This window comes from Trichoplusia ni, chromosome 5 (genome assembly GCF_003590095.1).
Source record: "Trichoplusia ni isolate ovarian cell line Hi5 chromosome 5, tn1, whole genome shotgun sequence".
Taxonomy (NCBI): domain Eukaryota; kingdom Metazoa; phylum Arthropoda; class Insecta; order Lepidoptera; family Noctuidae; genus Trichoplusia; species Trichoplusia ni.
The window spans coordinates 11,603,990-11,631,009 of record NC_039482.1 but is presented as its reverse complement, the minus strand read 5'-3'; the positions used below and the strand labels follow the sequence as shown (position 1 = coordinate 11,631,009).

Below are 27,020 nucleotides of genomic sequence, written 5' to 3'. Positions count from 1 at the left end.
GGCTTTATTATTTTTATTGTTACAACTGTAAAATTCGATCGACACAAATAACTGTTTACTTATTCACGTGATGTGACATATAAAGAACAATTCAGTTTCATGTCAAACTGGGATATTTATGCAGTGCATGAGCAATAAATATCTCGAATTTTATGAGAACGTAAATATATAACACATGTATTTCGTCACACAATTTGTTTCGTCCGGAAAACGACTATAATACATAAAAAAACATAAGGAAAATATCCCAGTATTTACTGCTGATCAGTCAATACGTTTTATAATGTAAAATTTTGCAGTTTTCTCTGACTCTGCTATCCATAGTCAAATTTACGTTAAGTCGTATAAAGTATACCTGTTAGCCAATGTTACACCTTACATAAGGAAATGTATTTATACTGTCACAAGTTCTACAGGAATGTCGTGATCAAATCACCTGAAATCTGCTGTCCTAACTCTATAATTTTCTAGCCGACAACACAAAAAATGAGAGCCATATGCTCTCCATGACATATCCTTTTGTACTACACTTAGAACAACGATTTCTGGAATATAATTAGCTGTATTCCATAAGCCTTGAAAGACTAAGTTGAGTAGAAATAGTGTATACAGTTTTTGGGTCATTTTGACTTAGATATCGAGTTGCTTGTTAATGTATTGTAATCTGTCACACTACTGTAATCTGTCACAAAAAACTATCGTACTTCGATCTAGTGTAAATAACATGTTTTTTTGAAATCTTACTGAAAGTGTTTCTTTAAAGATAAACGTATTTCACATCCATGAAAACAAAAAAAAACATAATGAATAAAAATGGCAAAAAAAAGTTATCCAAACCTCTTTGTTTTTAAATTCTTTGACATAAAGGAATTATTCAAACAAAAATTGTATAGAAGCTATTACTGATTCCAGAAAATATCGATAATACAAATATGATCAAAAACCTCTTGACCTAGTCCACTACGAAAGAAACACCCATTCAACGTAAAATTAATCATATTTTTCAGGTATTTCATACAGAGAAGGCCAAGTTAGGCTGGTCGTCGTTGTATAAAGCTTCGTGTGTCAGTCGTCGACTGCTCCTTTCGTTTCGCGTTTCGGTTTACCGCCATCTTTACGAAACTTAGCTGTTTTTCGGAGTAACGTGAAGTTAGCTGCTATTTAAATAATTGAAATTTCATTTACGTTTAAGGGTTTTTATTGATGAAACGTATCTTTGCTATGGTATCTTTGATATATGACCATGAATGAAGTTTTATAGGTTTTTGATACAAAAATTTCCTTAATTTTGGTCTTCATTTTGTGTGAATGAATTTATGTATATTGTTCAAAAAGAGTATGTTATCTTGGTAGACGAAAATTGATACTAAATAAAAAATAGTCCATAACCTACTTGTTAGATAATAAATACAGTAACGTGGTGTTTGTAATTCAATTATCAAATCTAAGATGGTTGAATAATATCACAGCTAAAAATCTTCACACAATTTTGTGACGAACATAACATAATTTATCGACCTAGACAAAGATGTAAATACAAATACACTTTCATGAACAGTTGAAGCAAACAGACATCAGAGTTATTGGCTTAGAGTGATAAAACACCTACGTGGTATTCCTCGCGAAAATGGCACGGCACGAAGCCTTACAAGCTATCACTCACCAGAGTTAGGGGCATGGGCGCGGCGCGAGTCAGCACCCACCGCACTCCTTTAACTAAATGAATCCACGACCATATACTGCTTCGAAACTCGCCATTGCTTAATAAATCCACCGAACATTAGCTAAAGACTCAAGAAGATGGTCGCCCTCGCCGCCGCCGTTGTTGCTAGGTGCAGATCAATTGCCAACCCTTGTAGGTTACATGAATGAAACCTACACATTTTCGGTGCGTCATAGCTATCATATCGCCCGTACACGACGCGGACCTTTCAAATGCCACGATAGTATTACAATTACTGAATATTTTGTAAACGGTTCCAAAATTCAGTCGATTGAAGGTGAACGTTTCGTTTTGGATTTGGCACGTAAGAGGGGCGGAGGGTTAGTGTAGAGCCTGACGTGTCAGTGTCGTGTGTCGAGCGAGTCGTAGACGGCGGTGGCGGAAGGTCGGGGAAGCCGGGCCGTCGGCTGGGCGCGAGCCCGGGCTCCGCTGACGTCAGCGACGGCTCGGCGCCGAGCGGCGGTGCTCACCACCGGCCTGCCAATTATTATTTTATGTACACGAACGGCGCGAAACAAAAGGCGGCGACGGCGACGGCGGGGCGCGGGCGGAGAGCGCTCGCCGCAGGAGCGACTGCCGGCGCCATCTAGCGGGGCGCGCGGCGACCACTCGCGCCTACTCCTTTCGGTCTGCGGACGATCGAATCGAGACGAAACCTCTGCGCTGACCGACCCTCACTGGGTAACCGGACTCCGGTAACACTGTCACTGATCGGGAGTAGCGTGGAGCGTGGATGGGGGGTTACGTCGGTACGCTGCGGGTTGACGTCACGTTTTCCAAAATACGATCACTGATGCATACCGTCGTCAGAGCGTGGCTGCGTGTGATGGTGGCGGTCGGGTAGGCCATGCTGTCAGGCGGCGCGGATAGGCGCGGGCCGGGCATGGCGGGCTCCTGCTCGACACTGCGGTGCGGGCGTCCGCGGCGCGCGCTGCACGCCACTGACCCGCGCACCGCCCGCGCCCGCCGCCGCCGCCGCCGCTGCGCGCGCACACCCGCACCGCCGGCGGCCGCACCGCGCCGACCGAGCCTTCGGCCTCCGGCCTGCAGCCGCGTGCACCGGCACCACACCGCACACCGCCCACGCAACACAACACACGCTACCTATCGATTGTACACTTTGATTCTGCAAAGGTCGGCTCTGTGCATTTTCACCTGGACCTGGATTGACAAGTGTAAATAAACCGCCCGCGGAGACAGATTGACGTAACGTAACTCTTCATTGTGTTATTGGCTTCCTATAGTCTCTATAAAATACGTGAACCATTTAAATCCGAGTTCATAAATTTGGTTCTCATAAATAGACAGTGAGGTGTTCATATCATCGATTTATACTTAAGATCCATGCACGTAGACTAGGTGCGAATGCCAGGAACCAGTTTTCTTGCAGCGAGACGCTTCGTCGCCGCGTCGTCAAAATTTTACGACTTTCCTCGAGTGTGCTAACCCAAACAGATTCTATCTGGCACAATACGATGCAGGATTTCCTTCTTCTCAGCTGCCGAGCACCTCGTCATCTAATATACATACTCACTCGCTTATTTAGAGTCGGTATTAAGTAATAATGATGTTGTTTTTGTGTTTGAAAAGTTGTGTCATAACTTTGTGAGAGTATTGTATGGCTAATGAGTATTTGTATTGCGGTTATATGGTGTTGAATTAAATGTTCTTTATTATTTCAAAAAGTATTTGTTAGTAATTACAGAAACTTTGCACACTAGCAATTCTCCAGAAATATTTTCAGTTTTATTTTTAGTACCTTCTAGCATCGTTTACGGACTAAAATGGTAAGATGAGGTACAATAATAGGTATAAAAATATCGAATTCAAAACGATATACATGACAGACATCTGAATCACCCAATACATAACCAAATCAGTTTAAACCCTCTTTCTATGAACCACTTACATAATTAAATTAGTTCAAGAAATCCTGAGCTCCCCAAGCCAGTATCCAAGAATCTGAGTCATTGTGATTCAACTGCCAACAAATTGTTCTAGGAACCTCTAGTGTTACGTGGCCTCAAGCATTAAAAAACTACATGAAGTCACTCAAGATTGATGGGTGTACGTTTACCTACTAATTTAATGCTCGTTAAGTAGATATTTTCATGAAAGTACTAGGTAGTAATATTATATCATGCTCCCTATATTGTTACCAGTTTTCTTTCAAAATTTAAAAAAGTCTGAAAAGTCAATCGTCACCATTAGCCCATATTCCACTGCTAGACATAGACGTCCCCAATTGCACGCCATCGAGATCTCTCTTCGCTACTCTCATTCAGTTCAAACGTCAAACAATCAACTATCCCCATATTTAATTAAGTTTCATCCTAACAAATTAGGTTGATTCATAATCATAATTATTCATTTAACAACGGTTACCAACGAGTATTGACTAACATCGCCTGACTAGTTTCAGACCCACCCGGAGTCCTTAATCGTGAGCTGATTGCGGCGGCCGTAAAAACTTATACAACTACATTACATTATAAAGGATGTTTCAAATTAATCAGAAACATTGTATGACCTATAAACTTACCTATACCACCATAACTCGAGGAAGAGCAACGTCAAGAGTATCAAATCACTTATCGTTGGGAGCGAGAAGTTTACAGTGTGCTAGTTTTATGGTTAGCCTATGTAGGAGGAGAGACTAGGTTTTAGACTATAGTGCACCTGTATCGAGTTTACACTTTGTTGAAGTTATGACAATAACACTTGAAAGTAGTTGTTTTAAGCTTGATGAGAGAGAAGTTCAGAAGTAGGGTTGAATTGACTATGTTTATAGATTAGTAAAGGTATACATCAAAAGTTTATCAATATAAACACTCACTCTTAAACTAATAGATGTCTTGTCAAAACTTAGACAACGGGATAAAAAATGTATTAAAGTTGAAATTTTAAACTTTCTTTTGCGTATTACGTCTAATAATTCCTCAAGTCCTATTTGCAAAAAAATCTCACAAAATTTAAGGACTTTAAAGATATAAAAAAATAATTTCGTGAGGATGATTTATAGTTAAATGATGCAGCGGTTTACTCAAGTTAGTCGGTAAGTCCCCTTAAATATCTATAAGTAAACCGTTGTACCCATAATTACAAATAAAGATTACCAATGAAACAACCGTGCCAAGAGCCACGCCTATCAAAATCAGACGTATCAAGAATCTTTAACATTTTTCTGTCATTTCTTTTCTAATTAAATTAATATCAAATTTAACCTCAAAAAGTGCTAGCAGTACGTTAGTACCTCAAAATATTCTACAGCTGTCTGTTGTTCATCTCCGTTCGAGTTAACAAAGTTAGTTGACATTGTTCGCAGTGTTGACGGCAAGCTTCACTCTACTCTCTACTGCAATCTAATCTTGGCGCACGTGGCTTTCGTGAACGACGGTAATACTATATGCTGTTGTTTACAACGCGTGCTAATAGATGAAGTTGCAGTATTATTAGGGACGTAGAACGGAATAGTTCTAGCTGGACAGTTGGATTTTTTACAGATGATGTATGTGTGTTACTGCTGTAGCAAAGAATAATATTAAAAATTAAAATCGAGGTTGAGGAATTTGATGGACCAACAGACATATTTATCATCTTTTGGGAACGTGAAATCTGATGGACCAACCAGACAATGAACTCACTGCGTAGCGAGTCTAACTTGTAGTCGACCAGTTTTCTTGGAAATGCTGTAGGTATTTTACCTGATGGTATTATGTGGAATTTGTTTCCTGTGATTTCTTTTACCACTCAGTAATAGACGTTTCGATTACTCGTTTTATTTTTCTGTCAGAAATAGGTGTGTGCGCTACTACTGCCACTCAAAACAAAACTGCTACGCAAAACAAACAGTACTCTTCAGACTTCTATCGTATTCATTCCTGAATTATAAGTCACTTCCCTATCACCTTCTCCACATTTCTTTGACAGACCTTAATTATACAAAATCCCCTTATTTACAGTCACATTGCTCGTGTAAACAGGACGAAACATCATCGTCGCACCTTTTGTCGCAGCATTGAATATTGTATGACCATGAAGGCGTCTTACAAACTCGAATAATTCCCTACGTTGTGAGCAGCCGGTTTTTTGCTTGGATTTCTAAGGCGCGTGAAGACTGGTCTCGAGTTTGATGAATGATATGGAATTAGGCTGTTTTGTTTTGGTTGACTTTGAAATTAAAATGCCAACAGTTGGAACAATTTTTAAAATCTGAGAGATCTTTGCGGATGTATGTTGCTTAGGTAAACAAAAGTAATGAATCAAAAAATAGCAAGGATCAGTAACCATAATCAGACTATATGAGTGTTTATATGATTTTAATTAATTTGCTAGACTGATGAACAACAATAATAAATTTGGTATTAATGTAATCGAAAAACGATAATACCTACGTTTAAAAAACAATCTAATCATTAATTGCCGCATGATATTTCTTAAGACCTTTGTTCCTTTTATGAATTTCGATGCGTTAAAGTTAAACAAGAAACCTAATTTCCATTTTTAATTATATTTTTTTAAGACAATCCTTCATGAAAAACAAAAATCTTTTAAAAACATAAAGCATCGTGTCGTTGATTGTAACAAACAATACATCGAGAGCAAATATGTTAAGGTGCATCGCAAAGACAATATTTGCTAGGTCGGGCCCGAAGCTGGCAACTCGCAGCTATTACGATGAAGCCATAGTAATGGAGTTCACTGCATCGCCTCTCTATGTAGCCTGCGTATTTGTATAAGTGACTAACAGTTTGTTGACAATTTGTTATCGCTAAAATGTCATGAATATGAAACTTTATATTGACGAAGTGAATGGAAGCAACATGATGTTGGCACAGACATTAACCGAAAAAAAAATCTGAAAAATCCAACCTGTGACTCCCGACTATACGCGCTAGTCGCTTTATCAACTAAGGTACCAAAGTCACTGTACAAGAGCTTGAATTTGTTGATTGTATCGTGATACGGTATATGACAAAACATTTTATCATTAATTGGGCAAATCGAGATGTTTCTCAACAACAGGCAATGGGAAGATAAAACTTTTGTATAAAGATTTCTTTTTTTTCTACAATTTAATTGTCAATTTTCGTTTCATTTGATTTAAAAAAAAACACCCGTTTCAACACACCACAAACATACGACACTGTCCTCCACAAAATCTAAACATATCAGTAACGGTAACATAACATAACAAAGAATTACCTTACACCAATAATATAAAAATAAACTGACGTAAAACCTATATGTATGATAATACAAAATATTCCTTTGCAAGCGAATATTCCAGGGAAATACATAATGTCGCCGGCGCTGCTCATTTCGTTGCAACCGCTTCTTTATTGGCCCCCACCCCGTGTTCTCTAGCAAAGAGCATCTTAGAGGAACATTTTTGTAGTTGAGGAAGTAAGACAGCGTATGTAGCGTAGAGCGTCATCTCTTTTCCACAACTGCAATATTTTTTTCTGAAATAGGTCGTGGTAGGCTCTCTAGGAAGTTTTGCCGACCCACTTATATGCCGACTGCCTGAAAATGTATGGCACGTGGATACTGGGAGTACGATATGGTTCAAAAGTTATGGACATATGAAATTAAGCTTCTGTGTTTTTCGAAGATGGAGTAGAAATAATATTTTATATTTGCCTCCATAGCAAGCGAGAAAGACCTTAGCATCTGAGTTAGGCACAGTGACAGCGCCATCGACAATATTAAAAAAAAAAAAATTGGGTCCTAAGATTATATTAAGAGCTGGTGTGATTTGATTCAAAACACTCGTATTTAATAAATTATTAAGTTGGACGCATTTCAAGTCTGTAGTAAGCTTTTGCCTAATCATCAAACTAGCACTACTAGACTAAATTGATTTTTGGAAGCAATACCTCAAAACCCAAACGCATACTGAGCTCCCAGAAAGTCAACTTATGTCTTTGCCTCAATACAACTTTATCTAACGCATTCAAACTTACTCAATCAAGAGGAGAGTACAAGTCACTTCGGCGACCATTTAACGAAGTGACTAAACAACGAGCACTCTTTAAGGGAACTACAGGTTTTCAAACGGTTCGTTTGTTCGAAAAATTGCATCGGGACCTAAATCCCGGTCTCGCAAAGGTACTTGACCAGCGGAACGCCGGCTAAAGTAGAGCGGGTCACAAACGGGACCGTTATGCCACGTTTACATAGCGCTGCAAATATCGGCTGCAAATATCTTGAATTTTTTTTTTTCAATAATATATTTTCATTAATGTACGTGTGTCTGTTACTGTATGATACTGATAATTGGGTGGAGTGATTTGTATGTTTATTATTGGGTGCGTTTGGATGGTTTTATTTCACGCAGGTCTTTCGGGTCCTCTAGTTACAAATAGTGTTTTTACACTGAATATGAAAAAATAATTTAAATTACTTTATGGTCATCTTCATTGCGTCGATAAATGTTAATGTCTAATACTGGACCTTTGTCCAGTGGTGGGCTCGCTGACCGGGCACATTCCACTCAATAAACACCTTTTCACCATCAATGTTACAGATAGTCCACTATGTAGAGGCTGTCTTCAACATGAAGAATCAGCGGCACACGTGCTCCTGGAGTGCACGGGGGTCGTGGAATGCCGGGCAGGGATCCTCGGTTCACCGAGCTCCGTCACAGAAGCCTGCGAACGTCCCAGGAGACTTCTGCGCTTCTGGAGGGAGTTGGGATGGCTGGACTGACAGCCTCCCAAAGACACCTGACGCACAATGGGCCGACTTAGAGCCTACGTGCGGAAAAAGGAGCCCATCACCAAGTACCAAGTACCAAGTACTGGACCTTTGTTCATACATAGAAGGGACTTACATATATACACAAATTTCTTAGATTATTTCCTTTTTTTAGAGTACGTGCGTGCATATGCTATAAAGTTTTTCAGTGTAAACGGAGCGTTAGACTCAAGCCGGGCTTGCACGATTAAAAGGGGTCCCAGTTTACACTACACCGAGCTTAAAAGATTTTTAAGTGAAAAAAGACAGGTTGAATAAATCGACTTAATAAGGCTTTTATGAGAATACATGTTAATTATCACAGTTTAAGGAAGAAGAATAATGTATCATAGATTTTGATATCGTAACTGACTTGGCATTTAAAAATAAATTCGGTCAAATGAGTCCGACTCGCAATACTTACCCACCTAAGTTTTGACTGCCGAAACAGTAGCTTAAACCGATTTTTATTAATTTTAATAAATTATATTCACCAAACACCTAGATCCTCTATGGTCTACTTACAGTTGGAAGATATTATTACATGGGTACAGCGAAGAAGGAAACAGAGCTGATTTTCAATCATTCCTACTCCCTCACCTGTAAGGCGGGGGAGAAATGGCGAGTAAGACAAAATTTTGAATAATACAATAAGAAAGCACACATAAATGGTGTAGCATTGCATGTTACAATAAAAAACACCTCAGAAAATATTCCCAGGACGGTGGTTAGCACAGATTTTTTCAGTAAAATACAGTATGTAAAAAAAACTTAATTTTCACAAAACTAGAACAAAAACAATCGCAATCCATGTGACTGTCACTCCACGCATAAGCTACAACAATAGATGTAAACCCGCAATGTATTCATAACATGACAAAACAATCGGACTACGTTAATATTCCGGCGCGTCCGTTATTCAGAGATCCGTGTCCAAATATTGCACTTTACAACGAACTCTTTGTTCATGTAGGCTCGCTATTGGACTTGTAGGGTTCCGCATAGTGTTGCTTTGTTCTCTACGTTTGCAATCTTGCGAGTTGTGCTTCTAACTGCAGAGGAGCTCAGTAAATATTTTCGTGAGACGGTAATTACCTGTTTTCTAGCGTTTCTGTGCTTTGCTTGTAGTATAAAGGCTGTGTGTTGTCTTTTATGTTATTTGCGTAGAATTTGTTTAAGATCTAGTTTTAGTAATCCGTTTATAAGTACTTATATTCAAGTTGTTCTTCGGTTTACTACTACATGTTATGTTTAAGACCAGCTGTGCCAGCGACTTTGTCCGTTTGTCCGTTTGTAAAACCTTTGGGTAGTATATTTTTGTTATATTTTCCACATGAATCTCTAAATTGGCATATTTTTTATTGATGAACCGATTGACATGAACAACACCAAAAGAGGCGTGAAGCTTACAGACAAACAAAAGACAAACACTTAAAAAAAATAGATTCGGTATCGTTTGTAGACCGCATCACAAACTATTTTATTTTATAAGTCTTCATTCACAACACATAAATCAGTAGTTAACAGTCCTCAACGCAGCTACAATCATCCCGCAATATTAGTAAACACCCTTACTACAATATACAAATCAAATTCACCCGTCCATTTTCACCATAACAGAATCCAACGGCAGCGACTCTATCTATACACACATTGATATAGGCGTACTATAAGGTATCGCTCCATGCGCGCCGCCACTGAATAATACGCACCTGACCCCTTTAAAGGATACCACTATTAAGGTCACTGTCAATCCTGGCAGGCAATTTCACTTTCATGAAAGTGCAGCCCTGTTTATAAATAAATTTCAACGAACATTATACAAACATTTTCAACTATCTGTCATTCATTCGTTTATGAGATAAGTTTTGTGTATTTTAACTAACAATTTAAATGCAAATTATAACTGATTTAAAAAGTTATGGCGATTGAAAATACGTTAGTTATTATAGCAAGTAACTTACATATATATCTCTATGTACATATTTTCTATCGTCTTAATCGTTAAGTGAAAGCTAGTTTTAAATATGTATTGTACTTTGTTTTTTTCATTGCAAATGTTGTAACTATTTTAATTCTTTTTACATTAAACTTAACTAATTGACGCTTTGTAAATAATGTATATTTTTCTTTTTATATTGATATAGTTTTAAAAATGTAAATATTAGTAAAGCCTTTTATAACTAGGATTTTATTTATTTTAAACAAACAATGAAACGGCGTTCTTTCATTCTTTAATACACCACCTAGACTGTCATTTCCATTATAAACCTGCACAGGATTTTGCACCTTATTGCTAACACTTAAACCAAAAATCCAATTAAACCCAACATTAAAGTACACCGTTACAATTCCGCAAACAAACTAGTTCTTGTCTTATTTTTTCTTCGCCGTGCACTGTCTTCGCATAAAGTATTTCAATGTATAGCCGGTACGTTGCAAGCTCAGTTTTGTTTTTATTAACCCAGTTCATAGCAAACACAGTCATACTGGAAAATATTGTTCCTTTTGTTTTCCGCTCAAGTGAATTACTATAGACTGGGCTAGTAAACGTACAAGGCGTCTTAGAGTACTTACTAGCTACTTGTAACGTGTGTTTTTTCTTTTACGCATATCTTAGGATATATGCATGATTTGGTGCAAAGATTGATGTATCATGCTAAATATTTCCATTACAGTTGTGATTAGTGTCACAGTCACATTCACAAACACACATAGAACACATCTTACATAGAACAAGCATTCGTTGATCATGAAAAAGCTTGTCTTACACGTCGATCGAACCTACACTCTCCGCTATAGGTACAGTCAATTCCGATTAAGCAAAGCAAATTCTTTGTAATGTACTTTAATACGTGATAAACCAATATTATCATGATATGGCTCTGATCTGTTGCTAGAGCTAAAAACCATAGACGTTCTGCGATAGAATGACACAATTACAGAGTTCAGGCTTATTTGATTCAACATTGACGACTACTTCGATCCTAACGAAAGAAGTATTGCTAAAGCTAATCCTCTTTTCAGGAAGTATTTTTTCAAAAATTATGGCTAAATATTAGATACATACTTGTTCAAGGTCTAAATCTTCATAAAATAATTTGACAAAAGCCTTTTTTAAACGTAATTCATTCAAGTATCCCGATTTTATATTGTTGATGTATTACTGTTGTATGCAATCACTACGAACTCTCCTATTTGGCTATCCTACAAAATATTATGCCAACTGCTAACACGAAGATGATTTAATAATGAAGCATCGTAACTATGCGATAATGTAGCGTTCACTACTTGCAAAACGTTCCAGAATTAACAACATAAATCATTATTATTAATTGTTTGTATGCTTACTGTATAGTGTACAGTGAATCATGTAATTGTGATAATAAATGTGTTATATTTTACTTGCTTGAGAACTTTAATTTGTATTTCATCATTCAGACGGTCATTTGCACTTGTTCACGTCTTCCAGCTCCTATTAAGCTAAGGCGTGATGCTTCATAGTCTATAAACATCCCCAATTGATGAACTACTTAATGCTATAAACGAAAACTTTTTCTTTTAGCCCCCGACACAAAGGAGGGGTGTTAAAAATTTGACCATTTGTCTGTCAATATCTAAGGCAACATAGCTCCCAAACGGATTGAGCAATTCCAATTTAGTTTATTTCACTTTCGGGGGGTATTATTTTCTCGTGTGCAGGTAACTTAATGTAAATGTAAATACAGCACAAATTTGAAACAACCCAAATTATCGAATCACACACAAATGCAACTTGCAAAACTTTTCCAGCATTCATTTGACCCGTAAGGTTCAAATTCACAAAAACTTTGACCTCATCGATACTAATCCATTACACAACATGAGTTAACAAGTCTTGCGATCCTCTGGGAGCACAAACCGAGGGCTGTCACGCGACACTCGCGTATTTACCCCATTACGCAAATTGTTACTAATAATTAGTTGATTCAAAGCAGGGCCCTACTACTGTGTATGAAGGATTGCAACGCATTGCCATACACCGACACAAAGACGCGGATGACGTAGCACGGCGGTTCAGGTTTAGTCAGTAAGAGTCTGACACTACCGATTTCCTCCACCGAGAGATGGTGAGGATTACCATGAGAATAACCATGTCTTAACAAAAAAAGGTGGCCAACCACTACTTCTTAAACGAAGACAGCTGCAATTGTGCAAGCAAGATGTCGCTCTATAACAAGTGAATGGTGTATAGTGCCGTCTCGCTTCCACGAATGAAATTCCGATTGCATGGGCAGCTGAGTGGAGGACAGAACGATTGAAACCATTGGGCGCGAATGACACAACGTGATTTGTGTGATCCAAGAATGTTGCATCTGAGTCTGGGTGTCTTCATGCTTGTGACTTGAATGTTTGTGCAATGGCAAGCGATACAAGGAGTAAAAACCTTAGTGAGGGAGTCGTTTTAAAAAATCTTTCTGTAAATATTGTGGTAGACCCCCACGTGAGGTAAATATGTTTGTACGAATACATTAATGCATACGGCTGGTCATAAATTAATACTTCGTTGAGTATCCCGTGTGGTGTATGTGCACGCCAGTTTTGAATAATGCAAAATAATGTAATTCGTGTTTTATTATCAACATATTGGTATACTAATTTTAGACTTCATTATTTTAGAATAATTTAGGCTTTCTTTATAAAATATTGATGAATCTAAAGATACATGCTGTAACTAAAATAAACTATTGAATATCTGATGAATTTCAATACTTATATTTTTAGAAATGATACTTACTGTCAGTTTTTTTTAATACTGCAATACTTCGGACTAAGACTTATTCACAATTGTTTGGCAATAAAACTTGATTTATAATTATCGTGTTTCACTGAGGTCCCTACATTTTAAATACAACTTCTCTTTTGTAATATATTTTTTAAATAACTAATTTCAGCTGAAGATAATTCTGTGTGGAGACCTCATTATCGTTTTTGCTATTGATAAATTCTTACGGGAACGTAACCCGCTTCATGACGTGACGCGTTACGGCGTCACTTTGTCTGGCTTCCCTTTGTCTCACGCGTACCACAGGCTCTAGTTCTTAGTTCTGTTTTATTCACACGCTTTTCTTTCATACACTAATCAGTAGGAATAATATATGAAATACTACGGCAATATTTTTAAGCACTCACATTTTGACTGATCTGATAGTCTAGTGATTAGTGACCCTAGCTGCAATACCGGAGGTCGCCCGGTCGTGGATTTGATTCCACCCCGGGACAAATGTTTCTCTGATGAGCATGACCCTTTGTTCTATCTGGGTGTAATTCATCTATATTATATATGCATTTAGAAATTATGTTTATCAGTTGTCAAGTACTCAGCTTTGCTTAGTTTGATACTAGATGGCCTTGTGTGAAAGTAGTAAAATATTATTATTAATACAACACACATTGACACAAAATGACGATATATATTTTACAACTATATCTCCCAAATTGGAAGAAATAGTTATAGTTCATTCAATGAAATCGGGGCAAAGTCTATTGCTATGTATAGGCACGATGCCAAATAACCCAGTCTTTGAACAAATAAATAACGCAGACGTAGAAACATCTTATTTAGTCATGTCTGGGGACCCAGACATGGTCAAATGTATTAAGAGAAGTTATAAATTGGTTTTAGTGGAAAAAATGCGATATACAAATAATTGGTCTCTCCGATATGTATAATTTTGCTAACTGTCGTCTTGGTACTAAAATAATTGAATATTATAATGTTTTTTTATCGATTAAGTACAAATATTTATTTATCTGCCAAGTCACTATTTCCCCCTTCTTCGCTAAATATAGGTGTTTGGTAAAATCATTTTAAGGAAACAGGTGACAAACAAAACTCTCTCAAAACAAAAATACTAACTATCAGACATTTACTGAAATGTATATTACTATATTTTTATAATAACTATCGTGAGACTGATTCATTATTAAATGATGTAACGGTTTACTCACGCGTATTTATCGGGGTAGCCCGACTAGTTTCGGACCCAACCGGAGTCCTTAATCATGAGCAGACGCGGCGGGATCGCGAGTCGAACTCGGGGTTTCGATATCCACCCCGATAAATACGCGTGAGTATTCCGTTACATCATTTAATAATGTATATTACTTCCATTTTTTTATGTACATATAGATATAACACGCTTAAATACTTATAAAATGTTACATGAAATCCAATAATCATTTTTTTATTTTCTCTATCCTGATTAAAGTGCGGATATTGTTCGACAAAAGCCTCCATCGATAGTTAACAACAATCTGCAACGTTCACAAAACATATTACTATAAAATTAAATTATAACTTGAGTTTACTTGTCCTATCAGCATCTCCTGAACGAAAAGCATCGCAGCTGTTAAAGCGAGATAGAGCAACACATGATGTAGAGCGCCATCTTGCTTTCACACTGCAGCCTTACATTCAATAGCGATGGTAGAGCCAACTTGCTAACACAATTTCCTGTCAATTACAAAGTCCACGTGTATTGAGTGCAGTTATTGATAATAACATTCTCCATATTTTATCACTTGGTAAAAGTTTAACTAAGTTTATGTTGTAAAATAGTTTTTAATGTATTTGATTTGTTTCGTTGCAGGGTTTAGTTTAGAATAAGTTATTATAAATATTGCATTAATTTTACGCCATACGCGAAAATTAAGTAAATATTTTATTCAATTTCCTTTATCATTTAGTTTTAACAGTACAAAAAAAATAAAAAATACTCTTAAAAATGTAGTTCTTAACTTAATAGCAATTGTGTGATTTATTTTCAGTTGAAATACCTAGGGATGACGTAAAAAGACTTTACTTAACGCATTCAATACAAAAAAAGCAAAATATTCATTAAAAAGAAAACTACTTAAAAAACAGCCACAATTTATTTATTCAAAACTTAAAAAATATTTGCACTTTTAAATTAAGAACTCTTCAACGATACACAAAACAAGAGCACACTTTATTTTTATAATAACTTTCGTGAGACTGAGTCATTAATAAAAGCACACTAAAAAAACAGCAACAAAAATCCCTACACAAAATAGGCACAACCTACAAACTCGGTAACCTATATCACAACGCCATAGAAACCCAGTAATTCCCTTCGCACAACTATGTATAGTCCCGTCAATCGCAAAGTTCAAGTCCGGGGGGATGCAGTTGGTAGTCCTGCGGCGTCGGGTGACCTACTGACCGATGTCAATGACCGCTGCAGCCCGCCCGTGCAACTGTGCAACTTGGACAGACGCGCCGTTGTTTATTTAGGACTTACTGCCGACTACCGGGTATTGTGAAGCCCTTTTTGTGCTTTTACGTTGCATTTTAGTAGTTTTTGTGTGTGATGAAGTAGGTTTTTGGAGTTTCTTTATTATGAGATTGCTTTAGAGGGATTAATTATTTTTTGCTAGCGTAAAGTCTGAACTTGCACTGAACATTAAGAACGATAGTCACATTAAAATTGATTAGATGACTGTACAAATAAATTGACACAATGCGTAATATGGACTTATAAAAAAAAATGAAAAGGATGTAATTTAAAAAAGGAACCGTCTCAATATGAAAAAAAAAAACTTAATGACATTTACATAAAACCTTATAATATAGTTATGTGTATAAACTTAAAAAGTCTAATCACGTTTGAATATCGAATATAATTTACTTTTAATCGCTGCTTAAATACATAGCTACAATAATACAAAAAATACGACAGATTAAAAACACTACGAGAATATTCGTAAAACGTTAACAGGTCAAACGTAGAAAAAGCTAGCCGTGGAATATGGGTCAGCCAACTGGCCTGTACTAGGCTCCAATCTCTGAATGCTCAAGTTTATACTTAACATTAAGTGGCCCTTATCTACGATTACCGAGTAATATGCTGCCTGTTTATTACACTGTATATCGTAACTTTCATATCATACGTGTAAAGCAATGTGAAAAAAGAAATGTGTTGCTTATTTCTAAGAAGGTTGGTCATGTGATTTACATGTTAAGGACAAATTTTGTAGTATGTTAAAATGTTAAATGTTTTATTATAATTGTTATTTTGTGTAGACTATTGCACCATTATTCGGATATTGTAACAATTTTTAATATAAAATTTTTACCCTTAAATAAACAATATTTTTTTCTGAATTAATAAATTATTAAAGTTATGGCAAACATTTAATTATAACAGCGTTTCATAGTAAAAATCAAAACAGTATCTTAAAAACAGAATTGTGTTGGTTTCGTCACTTAAGTTGCGCTAAAATACATATACAACTATAGAACTACACGCTAAAAGTTTAATAGAACCTTTAAAAGTCTATTTTATTCTATATTGAAACCTCAGGTTTAGCTATTACTACTTATAATATTAATGCCACTATGTATATGCCTTCAGATTGAAAGGCGGCGTGGCCCGACACTGCAATTGACCCGCATCCTTAGAAAACTCCGGACGCGAACAATAGACGGCGCAGGCTTCATAGAAAAACCTAGACTCGTTGGTTTCTTTGTAAAAAATAGTTAGAGAAATATTCTGGGGGTTTACAAAATGCAGAATCTTATTTATTTGTGAGTAGTATTATTGTGAATACTAATAAAGTGTTATAAAGTTCTCTGTAAGATAGTTATTTTTATTTATCTACTATACTACCCAGCAAAGACCACTACACAATGCGAGCTAACAAATAGCAAAACCCAGTCCGGAATTCGTAGCGGCCAGTATTTGACTTTAATACACACAAGAAAAAAATATCTTCACTCCATCTGTTAGCAACAGTTCATGAAATTACAAAATGTGTCAATCGAGCAGTCATTTACATCCCCTTCAAGCGTCAAAGGGTGGCACTAACTACGGCGGTTCCATCTCAAATTAAGGGGTGCTGCATTGCGCTGCGAGTGCCTCTATTCACGGCTAGTGATGTTGACCGCATCATGTAGTACCACAATCTACGATGTACGATGCAAAGAGGTCATGCACCGCTCGCTGGGAAATCACAAACCTATTTAAATGCATGCAGATTCTATTTTGGGATCTGATACCGACATGTTTATTTTTAGAGTTTTAAATAGTGATTTAGAACTCTTTGGTTTGTTAAAATGGAATGTGTTCCAATGTGATATTTTAGCTTAATGTAAACGGCATTTTCTTGAGTAAATTAGGGAAGAAAATTAAACAAATGCGTTGAAAAACTTTTGTCCTTACACTAAGAAGGTTGATCAAATGACTCTACCTCAAAACTAAACGAAAAATCACACTACGCTTTCAAAGTAATAAATCAAATAAAAATAAATCAAATTTCTGCACACATATTCCACAATATTGCTTTAGCGTACCCATTCACTCGCGCCTTGAGTGCAGGCCATTTGCATTGAACGATCCTTTGGCTTTGGAAGCTTCTGTGACTCTACATACTACAACCTTCTTAGTAGGCAACGCCCCAATAACATTCAATTTATTCAATGAACAAAGCAATATGAACTCGCTCTAATAAAATATGTAACTAGTAATAACGGCAAGTGAATTAGCAGCGCATTTAACGAGCTTCGTAGGCCGATCAATTATTAACTTGCTTTCTTTGTAGCTGTATAATGAAGGGACATTGGTTTTATTTAATGTGATTACATGTTTCGTTAACAATTGCAGGAAATAGATAAAGTTTTGTATGGAACTGAAAAACTACTTTAAAATTAAAGTTACAACCAAACTTCAAGTGTTTACTTATTTTGTGAAAATTTCAATATTTTTAATCATCTTTTTCCATTGATCATGAAACCATGAGAATAATATCTTTACTATAATCAAATTAAAAAGACAACTTATTCAAATTAAGTTCTTATGATAATTTAAATAAATCTTTGAACGCTTTCTTCTGTTAAGCCGAAGAAAAACAACACCATAGGTACAGCAATAAATTTACAACCTGGTTCACCTTACGTACATTCGTTAAGTCGTACCTACACATAGAGTTTCGACCTCTCAAATTTCCCCAATGACAGTTCAAACTGGACTTTAATGTTGCATTTATCAGGCACTTTATAACACTGCTGAGAATTCGTAAGCATTAAATTTCCTTGCAGAAAAACAATGTAGTTGGAATTTTATTGACGTTTAAACGAGAGTCAATGTTGTTGTTCTTTGCATAGTAAAAGAGTAGAGTTAGTAGTTACAAATACTAGTTTTAATATTAGCAATTATATATATAGATTCTTAGTTAATATTGATCGGCGTACATTACGAGTCGTGTCTTAGATTTAAAGGAAGGTTTAAGAAGAATTATTTGGATTTGTTTATCTTAATATATATAAAATAAAATAAAATGACTCTCTTAAATTATTTACAGCACCGTTCAATACTAAAGTCAATAAAGTATTGTTATTATATACTTTTTGTGCGTTTTGTTATGGAATAAACTACTTTTACTCAGATTGAGGGATTTATTTTTTCACGTTTTAATTTCTTAGTCGACTCTCCTTTTTACTCTTTACAACTAGGCCTTCAATGAACGGCTTCCACTTCTTAATGTTACTCTTATCAAAAAACTAATGACTAATGACTGTGCTATACACGAGAGGGCAGGACTGAAGTGTGCATTTGCACTCCGCCCCGCGCCTCACAAAGCATAATCACGGTGGCCTACAATCTGAAAACAGTGTCGTCGCATCGTTCCACGACTTTCAATTATTTTAAGCGTCATTCCCTTTGTTAAACTGTTTTTTTTAACAGTCAATTGTATAACTGTTTAGTATATTTAAAAACAAGCTGCTGTTATTGTTTATAATTAGTATGATTTGTCACCTGTAATGGATTTTGAATCTAATATAGATGTGATTGTAGAGTTGATGTAGAAGCAATCTTTAACATTTTAAAAATTTTCAGCAATTTAACCTAAATAATACTCTTTCAAGTCAAACATTAACCAAATTGAAATCATTAAAACATAAATACCTATATTTGAAAAAACAAAAAAAAAACAGTCTACAGTCTGTATTTATTTTGCTGTAATTAGACGAGAAACAAATTTTCCGTTTTTCACTTTACTAACATTTCTAATACTCGTACTATTTATTCTTGGAGAATTGTATTAATAAGGTTTTCTTTTGAACTTCTGAATTTTTTTTAAAGTAGAGCGCCAGTCTAGACAAGCTTTATTAGCTAGTTTAGAAGCTAAAAGTCGTCGAGTGTTAAGCCATATATGGGTTCATAACTATTTCTGAACTTTCGTAAAATCAATATGATTTTATTTATGTACTTTTTCTCGCTTCTAAATTTATTTTAGTTACATTCAATTCACCAATAGCGTTCAAATTTTAAGCTAACGAGGGGAAACAGACTTCACAACCTATTTTATAATAAAAAACGGTTCAAATACGAGTCGGTTTTTTCGACATTGAAGGTTCTGTACGAATACTTGAAGAAAGACAAGTATTTTACTCATATCCGGAAAATTAATGATCGTTGTTGAACTTCAATTTTGATTTAAATTATCTCTATCATAGACATCTTTGAAAATTATAATTATTTTTTATCACGTTTAATAAGATACAGCTTAGTAAATAACGGACGAACAGACAGCGGTCCCATTTTTGCCAACTATACACTAACAAATACAGTGTTACTGATGACACAAACATTTATAGTTTGTCAAATCTGTAATTATAACATACAACCCGAAACGAACGGTTAGTCTAGTTGTAATTATAAATTATTTTGTCATCGCACTGATCACACTTTATGTGACAAAATGCACGGCCGTAATGTAAATAAATGGACTGAGAACTGTACAATAAAAGCGAAATTAATGCTCTACTGTAGCGGTATTGTACGTTACTATAACATTGGGTATGATAGGGAAGGATTGTTATGTTAACTAATAAAACTATTTATTTTTGATAACTTGTATACACTTTAAAAAGTATCTAAACCTAATTCTCGAAGTGTTCGTGAGAGACCATTGACGAGGATAGAAAATAAATAATAATTCGTAAAATTCAATACTTTACTAAGCTTCCTCAAGAAATTCTGTCCCCAAAATGCTCCAATATGCACCCGAGAAAAGAAATCATTTAAATCGACCCAAAAATTTACAACGTAGACGATAACACACATACAACCTGCTTTGAGTGTTCGAATCGTTATCTTTCATCAAAAACAAAAGAAAACTTCACATAAAAACATGCACAAAACCTTTTATAAAGAAGTATCCATACAAAAGCATTTTATGATACGTTTACATTGCGACCAATTAACGTTGTGCTAATCTGTGGTATTTATTCTGTAAGCCGTCGCCGCGTCGGCTGCAGGTGCGTCAAACCATTGGTCAACCATAATCCTTTGATTTACCGAACACTCGGTAATAGTTGTAACGCTTTTTTGATTGCCCGTTAACTAGTTTATTGCTTTTTGTAAGTGAGTATGGGAATTAATTTAAAGATAATGTGATTGGTTTGAGTTTACTTATGCTTTTATTTTTCTTTTTGCGTTTTTTATATGACAGTGAAAAGAAAATATTTTTTTGCAAAATATTTTGGAAATATTTCACTCCATAAATAAAAAATGCAAGTTAAATGTTTATCTAATTTTTTGTGGTTCAAATCCAGTATTAATAGGTCATAAACAATACAGTCTAAAAGACTAGTATCATTGTTTGACATAACGCGATAGCTAAATACAAAAATAAAAACAAACTCATAATAATTACAACAAAACAGTTTAGATTATATCGCGCCAACCAAACTTTTCACCTAATTACTTAGGCTGTATTAATATAGGGAAAGCGGCATAAAAATAGGTCATATATTGGCGAAAGAGAGAGACAGAAAATAGTGCAACAAATTGTGGTATGGCGGTGTCTCGTTCTCGCGCCGGAAATCAATAATGGCATCTCGCCACGTGGAGGCAGGAAGCGTAGTCTGCTCCATTTACACTGGCCGAACGTGGTGAACGAACGACTTCACGAGCTACCATTATTAGAGAATTGAATCCGACCGTCTTCTGTTTTGGACTCCGAATGGAAATTGAATTTCCAATCGATAGCATCGAATGGAATGTTTGGACCGATAGGCTTTTGTCGGTGTTGCGGTAATTGAGCGAATTTTGACTCAAAATTTGTACAAAACGAAATAAATGTTAACATGTGGAATTGTAGAGCTTCGATCAATCTACTCCTATCTATTTTGTCAACACACAACAAATAAATTACAGCTTTATTAGTGTTCTAGATAAGGAAGTCTTAATTTCGGATAATGCGTAGAACTCGTAACAAAAAGGAGGGCAGATAAGCTAGGTTAGAGTCAAAACTTACGACAGATTCGGCCGAAGTCTATTTGAAACTGGTATAGACATCTAGCGGCAATGTACGAAAATAAAGGTTCATAATCACGGTTTCACTTTCATTCAACTTCGCCCTCAGAAAAGCTCTGGACTCTTAACTTTACACGTTGTTTTCACTAGATGGCTCTGTTTTCATTGAAATGTTCGTCCGGATCGCTACATAAATTCAAGGTACAGCCTCTAGTGGTGCAGAATGGCATTACTTTATGGTTTTGTATGTAGGACGGTAGGTGGCGCTATTTTGGATTTTCCTTTTAGTTCCAGTTTTCCCCAATAAGGCGCTGGTGTGCTAAGGGTTGATATTAGTTCTGCATTTTCCCGTTTGTTGTTTTCGAACATGGCGGAAAGATCCGCTAGATGGCGTTGCACGAAACGTTAGTTCCTGGTTTTTCCGCTTTAGCCACAGGCTTAGTTTGTTGGGTTAAGCACACAAGGTTTGTATTTTAGTTCCAGGATTTTCCGCTATTCGTAATACAAAAGTGGCGCCGCGCCTTTAGGTACTAAACCAAGTAAGGAGGTTACCCTATAAACGGGTAGAGGGCGACATTTAATGTCGTGAATAAAAAAAGGAAGTCTGGAAAATATAGCATGTACATGTTATGAAGTGTTTTTAATCTTTATAACAAATAAGTTATCCTAACGATAACATAGAAAACTTGATACGGGATCGTAAATACTGAAGTTAAGGTCAACCAGCCAAGCAGATTAAACAATTATTTACTATAGTTTTGAACATAATATTATTTTTGAATCCATTTGCGGGGAATATGTTTTTTTTCAATTATTATTTTTAGTTGAGAAAAGACATCAAACTGTATTTACGTATGTAAATGGGGGGTCACCGTGAACCTAGCGTCCTTTGTAAACTTATGTTAATATAAGGGGGAACCGTGGGCAGAATAAAATGAATTAATTTAAATTGCATGGCCAGTTAAACGTTTTATATTTTTATTTGATACAGCCATTCTTCTTGATAAAAAGAATATGTGGGGATCAATATTGATGTTCAGGTAGACAAATGTTTCACTGTTGCTTTTTTTGATATTCTGGAAACAGCTTTGGGTACGAACATAAATACAGCAAGAAGTTTACAAAATTTATAGGAATCCACCCATGAAAGCTGGCCAGTTTTTCATCCGACTTTAAAATGAAGGAGGTTCTTAATTCCTCTGCTTTTTATTATGTTTTTTACCAGAGAACTTTTGACTGCATAAATCGATTTTGTTGATGATTACAGACAGATCGTAATTGACAGCGATAAAGTTTTTTTTTTTGACGCTTTTTAAACAATTATTATTTATACAGTAGGTAATTTTATACACTACGTGTACTGAAAAGATACCACAAGAAAGGTGAGAAACATGTTGTTTTCAATACGAAAATAAACGTCTCAGAATGTGTTGTCAATAAGAGCGAAATTCAAAATTGCTTAAGCCAGCTTAAAGAAAACAAAGATGGTACGAAGCTAAATATTTCAAGAAAATATTCTTCGAATTTAATAACATTTTCCGTCACTCTAAATATAGGCTGTAAAAGTCTATTGATTTTTTATGTTAGAAGCTTAAGCCTCGTAACAAACCATTTCCATTTATAGACGGACAAAAAGCCCCAATAGTATTTTTAGCTGGGGCCCTCGGCTAAAAATATGATTGGGTTGTTCACAGTCCTATGTCAAATATTTGAAAGCTTTTGAAAATGTGAGATATAAATGGTGTAAGTAAGATTAAGCACTTAATGAAAGTATGGGGATTAAAAGCTAGAATGCTTTTATAATGTCTTCATGCCAGATTTGCAATTGATCCTATAAAGTAAATAATCTACATACTTTGTTTGATGAAGTTTTTGTGTTTAAAGATACACACATATTTGAAGTAAAACTTTTGAACTACTTTTAGATTGTTTTTTTATTATGTTGAAGTATTTTTAGTTTAAACGTTCGAACCTGCTGATTAATATTAAGATTAACTATAAAAAATATTAAAAAAAGAGTCGTTGAAAATAGAATTAAAAACGCATATGCAATACTTCACGTTTACTAAAAAGCTTCCTAGTTCTACATAGCAAAGTGAAATAGTTAAAACAAAAGGGATTAATAAATACCCAGTCTTCCTCGCAAAACGCTTGATTTACAGTGCTGAGTGAAGTTATTTTAAACCTACAAATTTTGAAGGAAGTATTCATAAAAAAAGGATCCACCCAACTCACATAATATCGCCCAACTTGAGCCTGGTGTGTATGAGCGCGCAGGTCTTGTGGTCCTGCGCGGCGAGCGCGGCCCGGCGCCGGCGCATGGGCCGCGGCGACGCCGGCGGGGAGTCGTCGGCCGCGCCTGCCGCATAGCGGCGCACGCCCGGCGAGCTGCCGCGCCGCCGCACGGACGCATGCCGCCCGCCCACGCCGCCCAGCATCCTGGAATAACGCACATGGTAAGGTTATAGGTCGATGTATAATGATCTTTTTTGAGGAGGTAGGAGACTATCAAAGTCCAATCCTCAGTTTAAAAATATAACTTGATGTATGATAATAACGGATAGAGAAGATAGGAGCTGATTAAGGTTGAATCCTCAGTGTAACAAAAGAACGTTGCTTCTAAAAAGAGGAAGTGGTTCTCAATTTCAATATATTTTGTTACATCTATGTGTATCTAAGCTGTTTGAACTACATAAATACAATTACCTAGTTTCAAAACATGGGTGCGGTCAATACAGTTTGGATTTACATATGAAAGTATCGAAAAAAAGTTTAACGCGAAACATCAAGCAAACATGGACAAGTGCCAAAGGTTTCAAGTGTTTTACACACTCACAGTACTTCGAAGGCCATTGATCTGGACCTTAATATTAAACAGATATTGGATATAAAAGTACATATAGTTTGTCCATAGAGCTCTATATCTATATTTTATATAGATCTATTCTATCCTCTATATTTTCTATATATGTGTTTAAAAATCATAGGTATATATTTAAAAGTTGTCTGGAACTCATAACACAAGCTTTGCTTAGATTGAGAACTCATAATTCAAGTATTGTTTTAGTTTCAGACTAGATGGCGTTGTGTGAAACTTGTGGAATATTATCATTATACTGCTACGGAAAATCTGTACAGTAAGCCAATACGCCGTGATTACTCGCCGTACTATGTATAGATTTTGTCATTAACCATCAAAGTAGCTTTAAAGGCGACCGTTAAAAGCCGTTTTCATTACGTAGTATCTCATTTCCCCTAAATTCGTATTTTCGTTGGTTTACTTTCAGATCATGTTGTAGACGTCAAAGGCATATTGGTATAGCTCCGACATTTATAGGTCACGTCAATGTTTAATAGCTAATAACAAACTCTTGGGACCTCCTACAACAATGATAGTACGTTGTTTTAAAATTAAGTTCCTTTTAAGGTTTCAATGAACTTATTTTTGGAATTTTGGCCTCCTTCCTGGAATCAATTTGGCTGGAGAAGAAGACTATCAAAAATAATTTGTAATAAGAACAGTTAATATTTTTCTATATTTTTTGAATGTGATATAATATTGTCGCATGAGAATTATTTTTGTTTAGTCATTACTATACTGCAGGGCAATGATGTTCCTTCGATTTTTTCACTCTGACAGGTCTGTAGCTATTGGAATGTACAGAAAAATCAATACTTAGAAATATAAGTTCAGCACTTGTTTACTACTATTTAGGCTATGAAACAAAATATGTCTGTTTCAAATTAGAAATAGTTTTAAAACTAATTCAGTGAGAATGTAACAAACAAGTCATAATAAGTTCGCATATCAAAGCATCTTACATATATACGAGTGGTCCCAAATCAACAGGTTGGCAATTTTAGGTGATTCTAGGTCTGTCTGGGCCCGTAACAAACTACAAAGTATGTAATATAAATTGGGAGATTTTTTATAGATGAGGATTATGACAGTTAAAATAGTTATTGGTACCATCATAAATTAGCTAGGTGACCAATTTTTTATTAAAATTTGTTTTATTTACTACGGAAGCCTTACTTTTTACTCTAATAACCCAAACATCAACGCATAATTTACTTAAAATGATGAGTATCACGCAACGAATAAGTAAAAACTGTTTGCAGTATTAGGGTAGCATAAAGAGCACTTCCCCTAACTTGTATGTTTCATATTGTGTTGTATTAAGGATAGTAAGTATTGTCCGACGACTGTTACTGGACGATAACATTCGGGTCGTATGAAACCGGATTTAAGGTATTGTCTCCATATTACGTTTGTAGATACTGCTCTATGTTGTTTTACTTTTTAACATAACTGGCATGGAGTTCATTTATTAATTTAATCGAATTCAAGTGCTCGCTTAGTAGCGGTCGTTTTAGGATTCAGATGTGACCGAGATTCACATGATGCCATCAGATGATCACTACTCATCTACTCGCGCACTATTTTTATTTTGGAATTCATGTGAATATAGCAATGGCCTGGCCTGTTGGTCTAGTGGTTAGTGACCCTGGCTGCTATACCGGAGGTCATGGGTTCGATTCCCACCCAGGACAAATGTCTGTGTGTTGAGCACGATCATTGTTCTGTGTCTGGGTGTAATTTATCTATATTATGTATGTATTTAGAAATATATAAGTATGTTTATCAGTTGTCTAGTACTCATAATACAAGCTCTGCTTAGTTTGAGACTAGATGGCGTCGTGTGAAAGTTGTGGAATATTTATTTATTTATTTAGTGGAGGAAACTATCGTGAGGAAACCAGCCCACAAGAGAATCTTTTAGGCGTGTGTTTGGTCACGTCAGAGGCTTACGAGCCGTTTAAAATACTGACACTAGGTTGTACAACAATCATATAAAAATAACAAATCGAATAAAGTAGGTACAATGTATTCGTGTCCAATTTTTAGCACCGTAACATTACGCCTCTCTTTATATTTATATTATTTTTGCCGTCGACTTTTTCTGTACTCCTCTCATACAGGATGAGGACTCATTAGTAATCAGATACCCTTTCGTATAAATAGCAAAATCAAATTTTAATATATTAATTGTAAAAAAAGAACGGAGAAACATAAGCTGTATTTTTAAAAAAAATTGTATTATTATTTGGCTTCCTAACTCAGTTTACATTTTAAAAATAACTTGAATCATCAGTTTTGTACATTGTTGTCGCTGGGTTTTTTAACTGCGATATTTTTTAACCCTGCGGTCTTATTAAAATTTTTGATTGCAACC

The 27,020-nt window shown here is 35.8% G+C and overlaps 1 protein-coding gene across 3 annotated transcripts in view; it reads right to left on the bottom strand.

Annotated features, from left to right (window-relative positions):
• LOC113494500 (voltage-dependent calcium channel type A subunit alpha-1) overlaps positions 1 to 25,098 on the bottom strand; it is a 124,809-nt gene extending 99,711 nt beyond the window's left edge. For 2 of the 3 annotated variants that reach the window (XM_026872875.1, XM_026872873.1), the window contains exon 1: positions 24,019 to 25,098. In XM_026872875.1, coding sequence (XP_026728676.1) covers positions 24,019 to 24,221 — 203 coding nt within the window. In that variant the 5' untranslated portion in view covers positions 24,222 to 25,098. The remainder of the gene's footprint in view (positions 1 to 24,018) is intronic. The other variant, XM_026872872.1, reaches the window with a different exon arrangement.
• Between the last annotated feature and the right edge of the window lie 1,922 nt (positions 25,099 to 27,020).